The 23,019-nt window shown below is 37.5% G+C and overlaps 1 protein-coding gene across 16 annotated transcripts in view; it reads left to right on the top strand.

Annotated features, from left to right (window-relative positions):
• The window catches only part of LOC311077590 (protein NLRC3-like), a 52,680-nt gene extending 30,623 nt beyond the window's left edge, over positions 1-22,057 (top strand). For 14 of the 16 annotated variants that reach the window (XM_084106127.1, XM_084106128.1, XM_084106132.1 and 11 more), the window contains 8 exons: positions 53-169; positions 6,709-6,825; positions 9,766-9,888; positions 10,130-12,019; positions 12,172-12,345; positions 12,442-12,609; positions 18,583-18,629; positions 20,980-22,057. In XM_084106127.1, coding sequence (XP_083962253.1) covers positions 53-169; positions 6,709-6,825; positions 9,766-9,888; positions 10,130-12,019; positions 12,172-12,345; positions 12,442-12,609; positions 18,583-18,629; positions 20,980-21,509 — 3,166 coding nt within the window. In that variant the 3' untranslated portion in view covers positions 21,510-22,057. The remainder of the gene's footprint in view (positions 1-52; positions 170-6,708; positions 6,826-9,765; positions 9,889-10,129; positions 12,020-12,171; positions 12,346-12,441; positions 12,610-18,582; positions 18,630-20,979) is intronic. The other 2 variants (XM_084106140.1, XM_084106141.1) reach the window with 2 other exon arrangements.
• The last annotated feature ends 962 nt before the right edge of the window (positions 22,058-23,019 follow it).

Raw genomic sequence — 23,019 nt, 5'->3', positions numbered from 1 at the left:
TTTTTGAACTAACCCGTTTAATTATTGTCTAAAATTCTGTTTTCTGCATCAGCAGGAGGAAGAGACAGAGACCAGAGTCTCCAGAACCCAGCGGTGTGTCTATGAAGAGTAGCACATCCATGAACCAACCCCCTAGACTGAGTGATGAACCAGTGTCTTCTGATCCTCTGTTAGTATAAACATTTACTCACTAATTTACTGTAATGCATCTCAGATTAATAATTATATAATAAACTAAATGAAATAGCACTAAATGTACTCCAAAATATGTAGGCCTAACATATGCATTGCACAGGGGAGCAACTTGAAGAGGGGTGCCAAACTTATTTATAATCTATATTCTTTATGGTTGTTAGTCCTTGTATCACTGCTACAGTCCTTTTTGGCAATCAAAATCCATTGGTTTTAAAGAGCTTGTGCGTTTAAAGCAGTAGATGACGAAACTTTAGCAAGCGTTGGAAATAAACAGAACATTATAGTCTTTTGATGAAGATGCTAATGTAGTTATCATTATAGTCATTGCTCTTTTTGTGAATGGGCTTAAAATGTACAGTTCCACCCAAAAATAAAATTAAAATTAAGTCATTTACTCACCCCCCCCCCCCCCCCCCCCATTGCTACAAAAATGTAAGACTATCGTTCATCTCTGAAACACAAATTAAGAAACTTTTTTTTTTTTTTTTCATCATTTATTTATAAACTTTTTAAAGAATTAACAGAAAGTTTCATACAATTTAAGTTATAGCTTTTCCCCCCTTTATAACCCTTTCCGCCAAAATAATTAACCATACATTACATAAAGGTTAAGACAATAATAATACTCATAACATCAATAATAAAAAAATAAAAAAAAAATAATAATAATAAAAAAAAATAAAAAAAAAAAATAATAATAATAATAAAAAAAAATAAAAAAAATACAAATACATAGCCAATAATACAATTTCCTAACATATTCGTGGTCCGTACACAATTATAAAGCAAAACTCCAATTGGTTATTAATATTTAACATTGATCAATAAGTGTGAGAGTCTTCATCTTCTCAAAATGTGTAATCATGGGTTGCCAAGTCTTATAAAAAGTTTGGACAGATCCTTTCATTAAATATTTAATTTTTTCTAATTTTAAGTATGACACTAGATCACATAACCACATTGAGGCTTTAGGCGGGCTTGTAGACTTCCACTCCAATAGTATTCTTCTCCTCGCCAGTAAGGTGGCAAAAGCAATAACATTTTTTAATTTATTTGTCAGTGATACTCCATGTTCTGGTACTCCAAAAATAGCAATTTCAAAACTGGGTTTTACATCCAAATTAAAGGCCTCATTTAAAGTTTTAAATATGAATGTCCAATAGTCACTCAGCTTTTCACAAGCCCAAAACATATGAAAAAAGTCTACTTTGTCACCTTTACATCGATCACACAAATCATTAACATTTGGGTAAATTTTTGAAAGTCTATATTTTGTGTAGTAGGCACGATGAAGGACTTTAAGTTGTATAAGGCTAAGGCGTGCACACGAGGTTGATCCATTTACTCTACTAAGAGCCTCATCCCAAATTTCGTCAGGTATTTCACTCCCTATGTCCTTTACCCACTCACCTCTTGTTCTGTCAATTAAAACATCATTTGAGGACATAACCATCTTATATATTGCTGCAATTTGACTTTTAAGAAAAGTAGGAGATTGTAAAATTTTATCCAATAGTGAAGTAGGTGGCAAGTCAGGAAAAGTTGAGCTCTGAGCTTGAACAAAGTGTCGGACTTGAAAGTAACGGAATAGGTTGGACTGTGACAGCTGGAATTTCTCTGAGAGGTCATTAAAACTGGCAAATGTGCTGTTTATATAAAAATCACTACACCTGGCCAAGCCTACCCTCTGCCATTGTGCATACGTTAAATCTATTTTACCAGCAGGAAACAAATGATTATTACAGAGAGGGCTTAGCATAGAAGAGTTACTGAGTTTATGCCTTTGTCTAAACTGTGACCATATTTTAAGTGTAGAACGTACAACTGGGCTCGATGAGTATTTAGAGGGAGAGAATGGTAGCTTCGTTGTTATTAGAGCAGAAAGCGATGTAGAAATACAAGTATTTGCCTCCGCCTTACACCAATCAACCTCAGGGGACGTATACCAACAAATAATTTTTTGAAGATTTGCAGCCCAGTAATAGCCCATAAAATTAGGTAGAGCTAAGCCTCCCTGGGTCCTTTGCCTTTCAAGGAGCTCCTTACGAATTCTAGGGTTCCTTCCCCCCCACAAGAATGATAGTATGGGTTTATTTACAGAACGGAAGAATGTTTTTGGCAGAAAAACTGGAAGTGACTGAAATAAGTACAAAAATCTAGGTAAGATATTCATTTTTATACAATTTACTCTGCCTGCTAGAGACAAGTGCAATGCATCCCATCTCTGAAGATCAGACTTAATATTACTAAGGAGTGGTAAAAAATTTTTTGCATATAAACCTGAGAAAGTACGAGTAATATGAACTCCTAAATATTTAAAACCAGATTGAGAGATGCGAAATGGGAGGGATGACGCATTAATTTGTAAAGCAAGAGGGTTAATCAGGAAACATTCACTTTTAGAAAGGTTAAGTTTGTATCCTGAAAAACTGCCAAAAATGGATAGTTTCCGCACTATTTTTGGGACGTTTTCAACTGGATTTGAAATGTATAACAGAAGGTCATCCGCATATAAAGAAACCCTGTGCTCCATCCCCATTCGATCAATGCCCTGTATAGACTGCAAGGATTTAAGCATAATGGAAAGTGGCTCTATTGCTAATGCAAAAAGAAGAGGGCTTAAAGGGCAACCCTGTCTCGTACCCCTTAGTATTGGAAAAAATTGTGAACGTATTTTGTTTGTTATAACAGATACTTTAGGATTAGAATACAACAATTGGACCCAGGATATGAATTTTGGACCAAAACCAAATTTCTCCAATACTGCGAATAGATAGCTCCACTCTACTCTATCAAATGCCTTCTCCGCATCCAGGGATACCACCACCTCTGGGACCTCCCTGGATGCAGGAGAATACAAAATACCAAGAAGCCTCCTTAAGTTGGTAAATGAGTGGCGACCCTTAATAAAGCCTGTCTGATCTGGGGATATTATTTCTGGTATAACAGTATCTATTCTAGAGGCCAACAATTTGGCAAGAATTTTAACATCAACATTCAGCAAAGAGATTGGCCTGTAGGAATTGCACTCTAGTGGATCTTTTCCAGGCTTCAAAATGAGTGTAAGAAATGCCTCTGTGAGAGACGGTGGCAATTCTGTATTGTTTAGAGAATTCTCAAACATTCTCAGAAGAAGCGGAGCTAATTTGGGAGCAAAAGCTTTATAAAATTCGACAGGATAACCGTCGGGGCCGGGGGTTTTGCCATTTTGCATTGCTTTAATAGAATCTAAAATCTCTTGCAGCTCAATTGGTTGTTCTAATCTATCTTTATGATCTGGATTAATAGTCTGGATATTCAGGTCATTCAAAAAGGTTGACATGCCTGATAAATCCCCACGAAATTCTGAAGTATATAAATTTGAATAAAATGTTTTAAAAGTTTCATTAATTTCTTTAGGATCCACTGTCAGTTGTTGTGATGCGTTGCGAATCTGTGGAATTAACCTGGAAGCTGATTGACACTTTATCTGATGTGATAATAAACGGCCCGCTTTTTCCCCATGTTCATAAAAATTCCCTTTAGACCAAAGCAGATTTTGTTGAGTCTTTTCAATTGATATCTGATCATATTGTGCTTTAATTTCCACTCTCTTTTTAAGCAGTTCATCAGAAGGGGATAGAGAGAGTTGTTGATCTAATTTTTCTATCGAATCAATTAGTTGTTGTAGTTTTGCATTTCTCTTTTTATTACTGGATACAGAATAAGATATAATTTCACCTCTGATGACAACTTTAAATGTCTCCCATAAAGTCAGTGGTGATACCATTTCTGAATCATTTGTGAGCAAGAAGTTATCTATCGCCACTGATATATGTTTGTGGAAATTTTTATCTGCCAACAGAGTAGAGTTTAGTCGCCAAGTAGGGCGCTGTGTAAAATGCTGAATAAAACGAAGGTCAAGAAGTAATGGTGCGTGATCTGATATTATAATTGCTGAATATTGAGTATTTTCCACTAAAGGAAGTATTGTTTTATCTATAAAAAAATAATCTATTCTTGAGTATGAAGAATGGACAGGGGAAAAATAAGAGAATTCTTTCTTTTGCGGGAATAAAAATCTCCACGGATCCAGACAGCCCGTTTGTGCCATGAACGTAGAGAGAGCTTGGGACATTTTAGACTGGAGCATGGTTTTCGGATTCGAACGATCTAGAATTGGGTTAATAACACAATTCAGATCCCCGCCAAAAATTAATCGATGTGAGTTTAAGTTGGGTAAAAGTGAGATAATTTTATGAGTGAAATTAACATCGTCCCAATTGGGGGCATAGACACATACCAGGGCAACAGGGGTGTGAAACAAATCACCTGTCACAATAACAAATCGACCCTGAGGATCTGAAACACATTTGGAAGGGTAAAACTGTACTTTCTTATGTATTAAAATCGCTGTTCCTCTTGCTTTACTGTTGAAGTGGGAATGAAAGACTTGCCCAATCCATGGTTTTTTGAGTCTCATATGATCTGATATCTGTAAATGTGTTTCTTGCAGGAATGCTATTTCAGTTTTTAATTTTTTAAGATGAGCAAAGATACGAGCTCTTTTATTTGGCCCATTCATACCTTTAACATTCCAGCTAGTGAACCGAATGGTAGACCCTCCTGTACTATTTGAATCACACATTAATCAATCATTAGGTTATAAAAGAATAATGAATAAGACCACGTCTCCATTGCATGCCAGGCAAGTAAAGAGAAAAAAAAAAAAAAAAAAAAAAAAAAAAAAAACCTTGGCGGTTACCATCCCAACCCAGACGAAACTGAACTTTTCCTATATTTGTCTCAAGAACAAAGACAAATTGCAGGCCCCTATTATCAAACCCCCAGTAGTCCCTCAACTGACTTAAAACCATTCCAACCTCTAGGGAGCAACCCGACCGTTACCCGTATGAAGCATTATCAGTGGTTAAAACGCTTTTAACTTAACTCGGTGGAGTATGTCTATGTCACAAAACCATCAGCTTGTTTGAGTTAGGTTTAGAACAACAAACTATTTTCAAAGTCACAAAAAAAAAATTAAAGTATTTATACCTTTTTCAACCGTCTCAAGAAAAATCAAATAATTATCCGTCATCCTTCGCTCAAAAGGGAGACCTTGAGCGTAAAAAAATAATTAAATAAAAAATCCAGGAAATCCTAAACATTGATGCGTTGATCGTAGAACTGTTTCGCCTCCTCCGGTGTGTTGAATATGAAAGTTTCTTCATTAAAAGTCACTCTCAGACGAGCCGGGTAGAGCAATTGAAATCGAATGCTCTTCTGATAGAGTGATTGCTTAATGCCGTTGAAAGACGCGCGTTTCCTTGACAGCTTAGCGCTGAGATCTGGGTAGATTCTGACTGGATTCCCCTTGTATTTCGCCTCATGCCGCCTTGACCATCGCAGTAATTGCTCCTTTTCTTGGAACCTGTGAAAGCACACCACAAATGGACGTGGTTTACGGCCATCAGCTGGCTTTTGACCGGGTGATCGATGCGCCCTCTCAAGTGCTGGTGGCTTGTCGAAGACCTCCGTGCCCGTCACCTCTAGCAGCATCTCAGAAATGAACGTAACAGGATCTTGACCGTTTTCGCTCCCTTCTGGAATGTTCACAATCCTCAGGTTAGCCCTTCGCGATCTATTCTCCAAATCTTCAATGCGGTCAATGAGAGATGTGTTCTGCGCTTGCAAAGTTTTTATTGTGTTTTCGGCCACTGTCAGTTTTTCAAAATTCTCCCCAACCAGGGATTCTGTCGCGACCAAACGGCTTTGAAAGCCATCCACAGTCTCTCTCAGTGCATTTACAGAGCTTTGTAAAGGACCAATAGATTCCCGAATCAAGTCAGAAATGTCTTCCCTGATACTGATGCGCTGTTTAGTTAATTCAGAGATCAACTGGTCCATGGAGACAGATTCAGAAGTTTCCGTCATGGCCTGTTTTTCGAGATTAGAGGTAGCGGCCATGGTTGCTAACTTACCGGCAATGCTAGCATTAGCTCTCGTGGTCGGTGGGGCTGAGGGGGGCGGTTGCTTCTGCTTAGTGTGACTCATAATTCACCAAGCAATGTTCTAACGCGTATATCAAAAATGACTGACGCTAAATGGCGTGTAACAAGTTTAGTTTGAAAATGTAGGTCGGGAGCCCTTCTTCCTTCGACCTCACGCCTTCATGGCTATACCGGAAGTCACAAATTAAGAAACTTTTAATAAGGGCTGGGCGATATGGCCATAAAAACTTATCACAATAAAAATGTTAATATCGGTCAATATCGATAATTATAACGATAAATGTCAAATCCTTATTTCTTTCAAGTTTAAAGGCAGCTTTTTTATCCTAAGTGAAAGTTGTAGAAACCAGATTGTTAATTGTGAATTTAACCTACTCTTTTTTTGTTTTAGTTTTGTCTCTTGGGAATACAGTAGCTGCAGTAGCTTAAGTTAAGATGCAGATATACATGTTTAGAACGACATAATGTATATTTTTGAACTAACCCGTTTAATTATTGTCTAAAATTCTGTTTTCTGCATCAGCAGGAGGAAGAGACAGAGACCAGAGTCTCCAGAACCCAGCGGTGTGTCTATGAAGAGTAGCACATCCATGAACCAACCCCCTAGACTGAGTGATGAACCAGTGTCTTCTGATCCTCTGTTAGTATAAACATTTACTCGCTAATTTACTGTAATGCATCTCAGATTAATAATTATATAATAAACTAAATGAAATAGCACTAAATGTACTCCAAAATATGTAGGCCTAACATATGCATTGTACAGGGGAGGAACTTGAAGAGGGGTGCCAAACTTATTTATAATCTATATTCTTTATGGTTGTTAGTCCTTGTATCACTGCCACAGTCCTTTTTGCCAATCAAAATCCATTGGTTTTAAAGAGCTTGTGCGTTTAAAGCAGTAGATGACGAAACTTTAGCAAGCGTTGGAAATAAACAAAACATTATAGTCTTTTGATGAAGATGCTAATGTAGTTATCATTATAGTCATTGCTCTTTTTGTGAATGGGCCTAAAATGTACAGTTCCACCCAAAAATAAAATTAAGTCATTTATTCCCCCCCATTTTGCTACAAAACTGTAAGACTTTCATTCATCTCTGAAACACAAATTAAGAAACTTTTAATTAGGGCTGGGCGATATGGCCATAAAAACTTATCACAATAAAAAATTTAATATCGGTCAATATCGATAATTATCACGTTAAATGTCAAATCCTTATTTCTTTCAAGTTTAAAGGCAGATTTTTTATCCTAAGTGAAAGTTGTGGAAACCAGATTGTTAATTGTGAATTTAACCTACTCTTTTTTTGTTTTAGTATTGTCTCTTGGGAATCCACATTTGACAGTGAGTTGAAAGTAGTAGAAGCTGCAGTAGCTTAAGTTAAGATGCAGATATAAATTTATGTTTGTTAGGGCATGAGGGAACACAACATAAAATAAATGTATTAAAGGTGCTTTAAGTGATGTTGGGTGACGTCACTTCTTGTTGACTTTTAAAGTATTGTCAAGCAAAACGGAGGCTAGCTCGACCCTCCCTCTTCCTCATCCGCACACTAACCCTCCAAACTACACCCCAAATCCTTCTTGTCGGTTATTGGCTGGAACAGTTTATGTTTCGTGGTGCGGGTGAGCCCAGTTTGTTTTTCTTGCCGTTTGTGTCTACAGAGACCCCGTTTTTTTACAGTGTGTTCAGGGGACAGGCAGCTAGCGGATGGTGAGGAGAAGTTTGCTGTATGTGACAAAAAATGTTTTGGCCTAAAAAACACGTGACATCGCTTAGAGCACCTTTAATAACCGGATTGTTTAATATCTGGTAAGGTGATTAAGGCGCTGCAGTGCTAAAGAACACAATAACAAAGGGAGTTTAACTTGAGAAAAGGAATATATTTATTCACAACAAAGTGCTCAAAAGAGAGAGAACCACAAATACCGTACACAGGGAGTAGGAACCTGACCTAAATCTACATCCCCTTCCCAATAAACTACTAATATGAAGTTTAAAAGAAAAGAAAAAAAAACAAGTCTCCGGTGTTCAACACGCCCTGCCTTATCTATACTACTTAAGAAAACTCAAAACATACAATAGTGGCACCCGCTCCTTACCTAGTGTCTTAACAACGCACTTCCCTAGATGTTACGAAATGGAAATCACGTGACATACTTCCCTGGTCACTACTACCTGGTTGGCTGTAAGACAATACAAAAACAACAAACCACCGTGAGAAAACAAACTGTTAACTCAAAAATTGAAGAGGGATAACAAAGAATAAAAAAAGAGAGACACCAACAACCCAGCGTGACAAAACAAAAGAATCAGCTCCCTCCTTCTCTCTCTCCCGCTTCCAGTCTGCGTCAGACTTTTATAGTAGGGACGCCCATTCAGGTGTAAACGTCACAATGATGACCTTAAAACAACAACAACAGAACACCATATCCTATGAGCACGTAAAAATGTACATTAACAAAAACAGACACATCTGTAAAAATTGTAACAACCTCATTTTTATATGGTAAAATTATAACTATTCTATTTGAGTTTTATTAAAATTAACCATTGGTCATCCATAATATCATATATTTAGTTAACACAGTTAAAATCATGCATACAGCACCTCAATACCATGGTAGAATGTAACTATATGGTTTCTATGGTATTTTATATGAAAAATAGTAGCCTAAATACATTTAGTATAAATTCACAAACACTATAGCTTCATCACAAACAATACTGTAATTATATGTAATACATGTCTACATAGTAATATGATAAAATTCTATCTGAATATCCCACATTTCTGCCACAATTCCATGGTGCAGTTAGTGTTACTACAGTAAATCCATGGTAAATGATGTGATTTGTAGATTGAAAAGCTTTCTGACTGCATTGTTGTGCAGTGTTTCCTGCTTGTCAGCGCGGTTTCATCTGGCTTTAAACCAGTTTAAATCACAGAGACATTTGTGTTCTTCACTGAATTAAAGCGCTTCTCACTGGATCTCACAGCGCTGTTTAGTGATTGTGTGACCGAGACCATTCAGCAAGTAAACACATCTGATCTAGCTGCCGTTTGGACTTTGAGCAGAGTGGATAAATTGTCCGTGTGGTGCGTTGATCAAATGAGTTTTGTTCCGCTTTTGGCGCATAAACATTATCGAACATTTATCAAACTCTTGATATTGTTTTATCAAGGAAAATTATATCTCAATAATTTTATCATTTTATCAACCAGCCTACTTTTAATGAAACCTGGGAGATTTCTGTCCCTTCTGCTGAAAGTTCATGCCAACAAAATATTGAAGATCCAAAATGGTCATAATGGCATCATAAAACAAATGAATGAATCGAGTGATTTAATACAATCACTTTATATGATGAACAAATTTAATTTATCCTTTAGTGAGACCCTATTGGATCTTTAAAAAAAATTGGTGGTATGGACTTTCTCAGTTTTATTAAAAATATCTTGATTTGTGTTTTAAAGATTCATGAAAGTTATATATTTTTGGAATGACAGAATTTTTATTTTTGAACTAACAAATTTAAATATTGTCTAAAATGCTGTTTTGTTTGTCTTTTGTCAGAATCAGCTGGAAGAAGAGTCAGAGTTCTGAGTCTCCAGAACCCAGTGGTGTGTCTGTGAAGAGTAGCAGATCTATGAAGCAACCCCCTAGATTGAGTGATGAACCAGTGTGTTCTGATCCTCTGTTAGTATAAACATTTACTCGCTAATTTACTATACTGCATATCAGATTAATAATGATTTAATAAACTAAATGAAAGAGCACCAACTGTACTCCAAAATATCTAACATGTACACTGTACAGGGGAGCTACTTGATGAGGGGTGTAAAACTTATTTCTAATAACCAATATATTTCTGATGTCGTCAGCTGTCCTTGTGTCACTGCTATATTCCTTTTTGCTGCTATGTTATTTTCTATTTCAGCAAGGGAAAGGTACATGAGCTGATCAGATCTGTACCGTCATCTACAGCCAACTGTCACACTCACATCAGGCAGTACAAAACTGAAGCAGCCCTGCAGACACACACACTGGAGACTGGAGACCTGCAGAGAGTTAAAGACCAGCACAAAACCAGCATGAAGAACAAGTATGAGAGATTATTTGAGGGAAACAAACTCCAAGAGAATGAAACGCTCCTGAACAGGATCTACACACAGCTCTACATCATAGAGGGAGAGAGTAAAGGAGTAAATGAAGAACATGAGGTTTTGGAGATGGAGAAAACAGCCAGAACACAACACTCACAAGACACTGCAATCTACTGTAATGACATATTTAATGCCTCACCTAAACCAGGATGTGAGGAGAAAGACCAAATCAAGATTGTTCTTACTAAAGGCATCGCTGGAATCGGGAAAACCGTCTCTGTGCAGAAGTTCATTCTGGACTGGGCTGAGGGGAAAGCCAATCAGGATGTAGATTTCTTGTTTGTGCTTCCATTTAGAGAGCTGAACTTGATCCGAGATCATCAGTACAGTCTTCACAGACTTCTGCTGGACTTTCATCCTGAACTTCAAGATCTGGACTCAAAGATTTATGAGGAGTGTAAAGTTGTGTTCATCTTTGATGGTCTGGATGAAAGCAGAATCACACTGTTGTTTTCAGACGCTCAGAAAGTTTCTGATGTGACTGAGACTTCATCAGTGGGTGTGTTGATGTCAAACCTCATTAAAGGAGAGCTTCTTCCCTCTGCTCACATCTGGATCACCTCCAGACCAGCAGCAGCCAATCAGATCCCCTCCAAATACATCAACCGTCTGACAGAGATTCAGGGATTCAATGAGCTTCAGAAGGAGGAATATTTCAGGAAGAGAATCAGTGACGACCATCAAGCCAGCAGAATCATCTCACACATCAGAAGAGCAAGAAGCCTCCAAATCATGTGTCACATACCCGTCTTCTGCTGGATCTCGTCCACTGTGCTTCAAAAGCTCCTGGAAGAAGATCTGAGTGCAGAAATCCCTCACACTCTGACTGAAATGTACATCCACTTCCTGCTGATTCTGATCAACATGAGGAATCAGAAGTATGAAGAGAGAGATCCAGAGAAACTCCTGCAGTCCAACAGAGAAGTGATTGTGAAACTTGCTGAAGTGGCTTTCCATCAGCTGATGAAGGGCAATGTGATGTTCTATGAGGAGGACCTGAGAGAGAGCGGCATAGACGTCACTGACGCCTCGGTGTATTCTGGGATTTGCGCTGAGATCTTTAAGGAGGAATCTGTGATTCATCAGAGGAAAGTCTACAGCTTCATTCACCTGAGCGTTCAGGAGTTTCTTGCTGCTTTCTATGCATTTTATCATTATGCAATCAGAATTTTTGACACGCTGCAGTTTTGTGATGTGATGCATATCCTGCAAAGAGATGCAACAGATAAAGCTCTTAAGAGTGAGAATGGACAGCTGGATCTGTTCCTGCGGTTCCTGCTGGGCGTCTCACTGGAGTCCAATCAGAGACTCTTACAGGATCTACTGACACACACAGAGAACTACTCAGAGAGCATCAGGAGAACCACACAGTACATTAAAGAGAAGATCAAAGATGGACAAGGACTCTCCGCTGAAAGATCTATCAATCTGTTCCTCTGTCTGCTGGAAGTCAAAGATCAGACTCTGTCCTGGGAGATTCAGGAGTTTGTGAAATCAGAGAAACACTCAGAGAAGAAACTCTCTCCTGCTCAGTGCTCAACAATCGCCTACATGCTTCAGATGTCAGATGAGGTGCTGGATGAGCTGGACCTCAAGAAATACAACACATCTGATGAGGGGAGAAGAAGACTGATACCAGCTGTGATCAACTGCAGAAAAGCTCTGTGCGTGTTTAATTGTGTTGTAATATCTTAAATTGTGTCTTAATCATTTAATTTAAATGTCTTTTACAAATAAATAATTATATAATTGAAATACAGTTGAAGAATGAGGTAAAGAATTTAATTTTGTTTGAATTTGTTTGAATCTTTTTCAGTCTTGCCTGCTGTAATCTCACTGGTCAGTGCTGTGAAATGATATCATCAGCTCTACAATCCTCAAACTCCGCCCTCAGAGAGCTGGATCTGAGTAACAATGACCTGCAGGATTCAGGAGTGAAGCTGCTCTCTGATGGACTAAAGAGTTCAAACTGTCAGCTGGAGATACTGAGGTGTGTTTGAGCATATAAGGGATAATCTACAGTCAGCCGGTCATAATGTTGATGTGTGTTTGTTAATGATCTGTCTGACTGTGTGTGTGTCTGTAGGTTGTCTGGCTGTATGGTGACAGAGGAAGGCTGTGGTTACGTGTCTTCAGCTCTGAGTTTAAACCCCTCACACCTGAGAGAGCTGGATCTGAGCTACAATCACCCAGGAAAATCAGGAGTCCAGCTGCTCAACGACAAACTGAAGGACTGCTCTCTACAGTTTTTCAAGTATGTTTAGACGTTATCACTCATACGTGTGTCTAAATGTGATTAGGGGTCACCTAAGAGGGATCTTTTGTTAAAGGTGCTCTAAGTGATGCCAGGAGTCGTAACTTCTTGTTGGCATTCGAATTGTTGTCAAACAAAACGGAGGCTAGCTAGACCCTCCCTCCTCCCCTCCCTTCCGGCATAAAGGAAAGTCAAAGTAGTCACTAGCACAAACAAAGTTCAGTTTTACGGATACTTCATTCAATGTGTAATATCGCCAAGTTAGATAAAGGGTTTTATATATTGCAGAAAAAGAGAAACACTATTTTAAAATCGTTTCGCCACCTGAGGTTATAACGATAGCTCCCATACAAGGACGCAATAATAACAAGATAATGTTAGCTTCACGTTTCCCAGTGTGCATAAACAACGGCGGCGTCGTAAACAAATTTAGTCAAAGTTATCAACAGCCTATAAATGAACATTTCAAATTCATAACAAACAGTGGATGAAAACAATCATTCACACAAATTGTCGCCCTACTGTGAATTTGCTTGATCATTTATAATAGAGATTGATCGCTAGAAACATACAAGTTATATGTTGTATTCACCAAAGTTAACGCTGACTGCATAGTTCTAGCTAATTACATCCTTGTGTTGGTTTGGCGAACATGAACGTCAGTTTAGAAAGAAAGATGGATTTACCTGTTCTTCAAAAACAGAGCAACTGAATGTCGGACTGGAAGCCCTTCTGCCGGCGGAGTTCTCCCCACCCTCAAATACATCTTGTCGGTGATTGGCTGGAGCACTTTTTGCTGTGTTTCATGGTACGGGTGAGCCCAGTTTGTTTTTCTTGCTGTTTGTGGAGCCTGTGGTGTCTACAGAGACCGCGTTTTTTTACAGTGTGTCCAGGGAACAGGCAGCTAGCGGATAGTGAGGAGATGTTTGCTGTATGTGGCAAAAAAATGTTTTTGCCTAAAAAACGCGTGGCATCGCTTAGAGCACCTTTAACCCTCTGAGGTCTGAGCTGTTTTCTGGGCCCTGGAGGTGTTCTGACATGCTCTGACATTTCTGGTTATTTCTGTTACTTGTGACATTTTCATGGCTAAAGTCTAATTACACTGTATTCAGCACAAACTCTGCTACAATAATATATCAGCAGCATGTATGTAAAAGTTTGTAGTTTTGAGATAATGACATTTATGCGTGGTTTTTGAAAATACAAAAAAAAATTCTCACTGAAATAAGGCCATGAAACCCATACTGATTATTTCTTCACAAGACTTTTGAAAATTGTATGACGTAGCCTAGAATATTTGCTGCAAAACTATGTGAAAATCACCCTGACTGCTCATTCAGATAAGACAATATATTGATTTAAAAATTTTACGACGTGTTTTGTGTGAAAAAGCCTTATGCGAGAGCTCATTAATATGTAAGCTTTTCTCACCTGAGAAAGACAAAGAACCTCCCCTAACGGCCCTATTAGGAGCTATCAGGCCCCTATCATTCTGAGCAACCTTGCACAATACTGTAAATGAGGAGATTTAAAAAATAATGGCTTTTAAATTGTTTGGATTTATTTACAACACAACATAATCCAAAGATACACAACAAATGCCAAAAAAGCACTTCAAAGACAGAGACCTTTGTGCCATTCCTAAAAACATTGTACATACCTTTCATTTCCAAGATTTTCACTTTACCATGTTCACGTACTGAGACTCATGTGAATGTTGAAGTCCTCAGTGGCATCTGGGACCTGAAAAAAAAAAAAGTGAACATACTGATATCAAGAGAAAGGCCTGCATGATTTTGGAAATAAATATTAGATTTTTCTGGTTAAAATTGCTTTTTAAAATTCCTTTTTAAAATTCACAGAATACACACACACACACACGTTTCCAACGATATATAATATAATGAACACCAGGTTTGTTGTGCCTTGTAGGCATAAGGTATATGCGCAGTGCGGATAAAATAATAATAACAATAAATAACCTATAGCAGCCTATAAATCTTCCAAAAGAAGCTAGAGAAAAATATATTGATTATCATGTTACTTCAAATGTTTCCATCCGTTATGATGATATGAAATGAGATAATAATAAAAACATGAAGCCGTTTGGTGCGTTTTGCTTTCATCCAAAATATGATACATTCAAACGCGATCGCTTGCAAAATATGATGCATTCAAACGCGATCGCTTGCAAAATATGATACATTCAAACGCGATCACTCTCAAATATAAAACATTATGGTTACCATAAACATATCTATGTTTGAGCAGATATCCACAAACACAGTAAACACATATGATACATTCAAACGCGATCGCTTGCAAAATATGATACATTCAAACGCGATCGCTTGCAAAATATGATACATTCAAACGCGATCACTCTCAAATATAAAACATTATGGTTACCATAAACATATCTATGTTTGAGCAGATATCCACAAACACAGTAAACACGGGTCTAAATATTATAATATTCCCCATATATCTAGCAACAGTTCAGCTGCAACGTGACATTTATGCAACAATAACAAACTAGGCTATGTAAGAATTTCTTACCTTATCTTTCTTGTCTTCAAATCGCGTTCTTCTTCTTCTGAGGTAGCCTAAATCCAATGTAAGCTCAGGCACGTCTTTCAAACTCGACGAAAAGTGAAGTGAAGTGTTTTGTTGTTGAGGTAACGAGCGCGTTCGCGTTCCATGTGGAGATTTGCATGTGAATATCTTTTGCGCGAGTAGGCGTGGCCAAATTAACTGTAATGAGCAAGCGTTTGAGAAGCTGGACATCTTGTTGGTTTTATACAAATTACTTAAACAGAGAATATTTGTTTTCGTTTTGAATCCGATCATTTAAAAGTACACACTTAAATGTTTATAAAGGTATATGGCTCATAAATGTGTGACAAGTATTCGCTGAGTTTTGTTTCAGTTTATAGACGTGCTCAAGAAAAAAAAGTTCACCGCGACAGAGAGGCAGAACGCACACCCTGTTTATTTTCTTTATTTTACAAAAGCACAATGTTTTGATTTGATTGTAAGTGGACACATACAAAAGGAGAAATATCACAGATTCTTTTTTTATATTTCTTTTTTCTGTATGACCATAAATGATGGAGTAATTTAAGTTTATAGTGCTACAATGTGGAGAAAATCCGGCAAAACGCGTCGGCGCGTTTGTCGACCTCAGAGGGTTAAGAAATAATATTTGTATGGTCTCATTACTTTTTAACTGGCTTTATCTGATGTAATACAGCAGAATCCACAAATCTCACATAAGAGAAAACAGTGAACAGTTGTATTATCAAATTTTGAGGGTGTAAACATAGAGAACTGTTACTTTAATACCAAATTAGCTTTAAGAAAAAACTAAGGTCCCACTTTATATTAAGTGGCTTTAAGTACTATGTAGTTACATGTACTTACATTGAAATTAATAATTTGATACAATGTACTTATTGTGTAACTACATGTTTTTACATTGTACTTACATTTTAAAAATTCCTGCATGTAATTACAGCTGTAATTAATTTATGTAATTACATTTGTAATTACACAGTTGACCCACCCCTTACACCTTAACCCTACCCAATCCACCTCACCTGTCCCTAACCTTACCCGTATCACACCTCAATAGCAGCAAAAGTGTTTTACAATACAACATGAACACAATAAGTACATTGTACTTATTTTTTGATGTAAGTACATAGTACTTAACGCCACTTAATATAAAGTGGGACCAAAACGAATTATTACAACCCATATATTTTTAAATTCCTACTAGGATTCGAGAGAGCCTAGTGTTAAAGGGTAACATAAAGGGTAACACCTTGCTGTAACAATTTGCAGTACTTATTTAAAACTTTTGTTGTGGTCTTTTTTTGCAATGTTTGTGTTTGTTTGTGTGTCAGTTTGATTGCAATGTTTTGTTGTCTGTGCTGACCTGGACATATGATTCACTCTGTGTTATCATGTCTTTGGTCTGGAGCACACTGGTGTGTGCTGCAGTGGTTCACATGACAGATGCAAAATCAGGGGCTGTATTCACAATAAAACCTTAAGGCTAATTGTTGCTCCTAAGCAACTCTTAAAAATTAGGGACATGTTGCTCCTAATATTAGGACTAATACATTTTTTTGTCTAGAAGGAATACACATAGCATGTAATGCTAAAATTAATGTAGCTCTTAAACTCAGTAAAGCTTAAAGGGGACCTATTATACTAATTTTTAAGATATGTAAAATAAGCTTGATGTCCCCGGAGTGTGTATGTGAAGTTTTAGCTCAAAATGCCTTACAGATCATTTTTATAGCATGTTAAAATTGCCACTTTTTGGGGGAGCAAAAATGTGATGGATCCAAATGATTTGGATTTGCTGTTGCAGAAAGGTTTTGCCAAAGACAAAAGGTATACGACCAATCCTCTGGCCAACAAGAGCTTGACCAAAGGACTTGAGGTTTATTCACCTGTGCTGCGTTGTGTGTATGAGCACTGCTATGACAAGAAGACAGATGGCAAGGAACTTTGTTCTGTAGTGAGAGCACCACAGCAATTCAGGTAGTTTTACAGTCCTGTAGTTTGAGCTTGCCTTTAGAAGTAGTGTGTACCATGTTAAAAACACTCCTGAGACTTGGCTGAAGATCCAAATGTAGTCTTAATTGAAGGTAGTCCAAAGAGTTATGAAAAAAAAAGCAAGCAAGGGTACAAACATACCGAGATCAAGATTATCCAGACAGGGTAAAATACAAACAACCAGGCAGACGACAAGAACACAGGATCCGGGACAAGAATACAGGCGCTCAGACACACAGTGGTTGATACCGGGGCTCCGGCACTCCGATGCAGTTTTCAAAGCAATATTGTATCACACACTGTACCGATGCTTGTATCGAAATGACAATACCACGTGATTGATGATGTTTGAAGCTTCGAACGTCATGCAGTGTCGAAAGGTCGGAACAGCTGGTTTGAAAAAAATGGAGCTTCGCGAGAATCGCAAGCTCATCTGATGCATAAAAAGTGAAATGATTATGGAGGAGACATTATTTAAACAATTTAACCCTACACTTCCCTATATATATATATATATATATATATATATATATTAAAAACAGAACACCCAAAATATTTTTTCAATTAATATAATTATAATCACATCGCCTACTTGTATATTTTATATTATTGATCAAAATGTGAATCCATTGATCAGGCTACACATGACATGAGTTGTGGTCTCAACCATTTCTATGAGATTAGATAGAACTGTATTGATCCCACACTTGTATGTCACGGACTTCCAAAGCTTTGTTTGGTCACATGCTTTTTCTGCTCTGCGGTGATAAGTTAGATATGTTGGAGAAGACAAGTCTGACCACCAGATGTCACTAATGCGCATTGTGTTAAAAGCTACAAGTAATGAACCTTTTTCGGCACAATTTGATGAAAGCCTCAAATGCTTCAGAAAGCCTTGGCTTCCCATCACTACACAGTGGTAACATTCTAGCATAACTACACAAAGAATGCACAGGAAGACACCATAAGCCAGTGCAAACAAGGTAACTATACACAGGTGTACTGAATGAAGCCATAATGAGTCCAGGCAAAGGATCGTGGGAAATGTAGTCCTTAATAGTGACACAGAGACAAAACGAGTGTCCTCTGGAAGAGCTCATATGCATTTCAGCTGGAGGATGTGACAATTTGGATTCAACCGCTTGATTCATTTGTATTAATTTTAGGGACAGCAATCTCTTGGGTTTAATTAACAATATCTTAATTTGTGTGTTGAAATAATCTGATGGGTTTGATGGGTTTGGAATGACATGAGGGAGAGTAAATGATATAAATAATGTAATGTAGTAAACTCATAATAAAAGCCACAAAACTCAAATTTTATTTGCAATTTTATGAATCTTCCCACATATTATGTATTTATTTATTTATTTATTTATTGTGTATGTTTTTGTCTCTGTATAGTTTGGACCATGGTGGATATTTCAGGATCGCACCAGGACTGGCAAAATGTAGGTCCTACACACACACACACACACACACACACACACACACTGGTAGGGCTGGGTAAAAAATATAAATTCCTCGATTTAAATCGATTGTCATTTTGAAGAACCATTATCGATTCTTAACAATAATCTCTCAGTCAATAGCTCTATTTGAACAAGAATAGTTTTAATAGGGTTGTTAGTGAATTTGTTTCACAGATGTGAAATTGTGAAAATCGCAGTGCAAATGACCTAGTGTTTTAGACTGTAAGAGTAAGATACTTGTCTAGATTTCTCTGCTCAATTATTAATTTAAACAGCCACTGCTATAAACTCATGAAGTTTACTTAAATGTTTTTTTGTTTGTTTTTTTATAATAAATTAAAATCATATAAACAATTAATAATTTAAGAGACATATGCGTGACGCACGCTCAGGACATGACCTTTGTAACGGCCACATCTAGAAAACACACAGTTCCAGCTCTGTAATATACATATAGATGTTAGTCCCATCTAAATCAGTACATGAAATCACAGACATCGAGTGATAAGAATTGTTACTCAAACGCCGTTTAGAAAACTAGTCCTGTTTGAATAGGGTTTAACGTCCCGTCCTTCGGATGAGACGTTAAACCGAGGTCCTGACTCTCTGTGGTCATTAAAAATCCCAGGATGTCCTTCGAAAAAGAGTAGGGGTGTAACCCCGGCATCCTGGCCAAATTTGCCCCTTGGCCTCTGTCCATCATGGCCTCCTAATCATCCCCATATACTGATTGGCTTCATCACTGTCTCCTCTCCACCAGTAAGCTGGTGTGTGGTGGGCGTACTGGCGCAATATGGCTGCCGTCGCATCATCCAGGTGGATGCTGCACATTGGTGGTGGTTGAGGAGATTCCCCCTTCTATGTAAAGCGCTTTGAGTGCAGAGAAAAGCGCTATATAAATGTAAGGAATTATTATTATTATTATTCTGCTGTTTTCAGCTGATGAATGAACAAAACTTTGTAGCGCACGTCCCATCTAATAAATTGCAATAAGCTTTTTGCTGTGCAACTTCTTTAATGAAACAACATCTCTGCTTTCAAATCCCATCATTTTTATTACGAAATTCAAAACAATAAATACTGTTTCGGCGCTCTTTAATGTGGTGCGTCAGATCACATAGCACCTTCAGTTCAGGCGAGGCGCACGTGAAACGATCATCTCTTCCCCATTATTGCTAGTTAAAGCATATAATAAACATGAATAAACATCAGAAGATATATTGAAAGATGCACCTTACCGCAATCCGTGTAATCGCTCGATCAGTATTTCAACTATGGAAAGATGGCAATAAAACAGCTTGTATACAGTGTCACGTTATGTTACATTTACCACAGAAAAGCGATTCAATGTCCAAAAACTAGCTAGTCAGCTAGAAATATGAACCTAATATATGCACTATAATTTATATTCATTGTATTTCTACTTATCCTGTTCTTCAGTAACTATTTAATGTACGATTAATTGATTAAATTAATTGATTTAGAATCGAATTGAAATCAAATCAAAATGCAAGCTTGTGAATTGAAATAAAATCTTGAAATGTGTGTCAATGCCCAGCCCTACACACTGGTATTCCCATCATTATGAGGAAATGACATAGGTGTAGTGATGTTCATACTGTAACAAATGTATTTCTGTCATGACAGAGTGTTTGGTATGGTAATGGATATGACAATGTTAATATGTTTGGCCTTAGCAGAATAGATCTGCTACACTGCTTCTGCTGTAGAGCATGCACAGAGACTTGCTATTGCCAATACATACACAACACACTGCTGTGAGCAAGTAGACAAGCTGGTGCTATACAATACAGCATACATGAAATAAACCATAGCAGATCTACACAGGTGGAGCTGGGGAAGGTGGGGGGTTTCTGAAAGCTACAGCAAATGCTGAGCAAGTATTTGAAGGTTGAGCAGCGAGCTCATTGGCTACTGATACAGCAGGGACCAATCAGCTGTGCCCTACAGAGAATGGTGTGATTACAAGCAGATTGAGTTAAAGACCTATCAGCCTGCGCCATCTAGAGTTTCATGACAGAACTTTGTATATTCTATTCTTTACACTAACCTTACCCCTAAAGTTATAATCTGTTTTCCTCATGGGGACCAAAAAGAGTCAAAAATTACAGTTATTATCTACACTGTGGAGACATTTTGTCCTCATAACGTAGGGTTTACCGAGTACACATACATACAAACACACACACACACACACACACACACACACACACACACACACACACACACACACACACACACACACACACACACACCTGTGCATATTTAACAATGTCAAAGATGTGCTGATCTCTCTTGTTGTGTTCAGATGCCTGTAATCTCACACTGGATCCAAACACAGCACACTCTCAAGTCATTCTGTCTGAGAACAACAGAAAGGCAACATGTGTGAAAGAGAAACAGCCGTATCCTGATCATCCAGAGAGATTTGAGCACCATGAGCATGTTCTGTGTAAAGAGAGTCTGACTGGACGCTGTTACTGGGAGATTAAATGGAGTGGCTCGGGTCATGTAGCAGTGGCATATAAAGGAATCGACAGGAAACGTGGGACTGACTGTTGGTTTGGACTGAATGATAAGTCCTGGAGTATGTACTGTTCTAATATGAATTACACAGTCTGGCACAATAATAAAAGCGCTGAAGTATCTGGCCCTTCAGCCCGCTCTAATAGAGTAGGTATCTATCTGGACTGGTCTGCCGGCACTCTGTCCTACTACAGCGTCTCTGACACACACACACTCACACACTTACACACATTCAACACCACATTCACTGAACCCCTCTATGCTGGGTTTGGGATTTATCCCGGATCTTCAGTGTCTCTGTGTCAGATTTAACAACCTCCTGCGAGAAACAATTGTGAAATCAATGAATATTACAATTGTCAGAAATAGAGCTGCAGACACAAGGGAGAGCAGAGCTGCAGAGCTATAGTCACAATGTATGAGGTTGCTTTGCAAAAAACAAGTCATATTGTAATATAAATTTGCAGTGTGAGATATAAAGTTACAGTTATGAGAAATAGTTGCAATTACGAGATTTAAAGTCACATTGTAAGCTATAAAGGCACAGTTACCACATCAATATTATTTTTGTATTAGTTTTTTTTTTTTTTTTTTTTTTTTATCTAATGGTGATAAGATTTACCCGAGACAGAACATGTGAGTTTGACCCATAGAGGATGCTTGTTTGTTTGTTTGTATCAAGTATGTTTTCTGTTTTATACAGTTTTCTTGTGTAAAGCAATCTTTTTTCACTTCATTTGTGTTTGTTTTTTTTCCTTTTTGGACTCTTTTGCACCATGATTGCATGGGAGAGACAGGACATTTAAGAGCGATTCATGTGTGTTTATCAGAAGTGAAAATAAAGATCCAGATGAACGAAAGCCTGTTGCCCTGTGTTTGAGTGTCCAGTGTTACTCAATATCTACAAAACGCAGAAGTTGTGGTTTCATCTAACTGGTTTCGTGAACTCCAGCAACATCAGTCACGCTTGGCGTCATGATCCACTGGTTACACTAAGATGAATGAATTACTTCAGAATATTTAGTGAAGGCACACACATGATGAACTTACAGAATAATGCTTCTTAAACTCTATGCTAGACAGGAGAGATTATGTTAATCCATTTGAGGTAATTGAGATGTTTTATATTTTATTAATTAAATGCAAATGTTTTATCAAAAGAGGGTAACTCAGTTTCATCATGCTGGATTGTCACAAACTGTTAGTTCAGAAATTGTTTTCCTTGTTTGGACAAAAAAAAAAAAATCACCACTTATTGCTATGGCTAAAAATAAAATAATATTATTGATGAATATGACTGTCTTCATTAGGTTGCAGTAATTAAATTACAGTAATTAATTCCTTATTAATGCATTACACCCACCATGTTTATTATTTATTATATTTATAATTATGTATAATGCACATAATATATATATATATATATATATATATATATATATATATATATATATAATTATATTTATACATATAAGCTTTAATATTAAGCTTTTAAACTGATTAATCGAACGTGTATTCTTTTGAGCTCTTATTTAAATTCAGTTGATTCACATGCATTGATATAGTCAGATATTTTCTTTCAGCTGCCATCTCAAACCCTCGCCGCAGCAGAGGTGTTTCAATTCAGGATATTTTTCATCTTTATTTGAGAAGTTAAGTGAATCAAACTGACGCTCTCCATGTTCCGTGTGATTGGCTGTTCGCTCCACGTGACACATTTTCAGGCGAACACACTCGAGTTAATCACAAACTCTGGATCAGGGGTAGGCAACCTAAGGCACGCGTTCATTCATTCAGATAGTCTACCTGCACAGAGATCTAC

Source organism: Abramis brama (genome assembly GCF_963993115.1).
Source record: "Abramis brama genome assembly, chromosome: 2".
NCBI classification, from domain to species: Eukaryota; Metazoa; Chordata; class Actinopteri; order Cypriniformes; family Leuciscidae; genus Abramis; species Abramis brama.
This window is presented reverse-complemented; position numbering and strand designations above follow the sequence as displayed.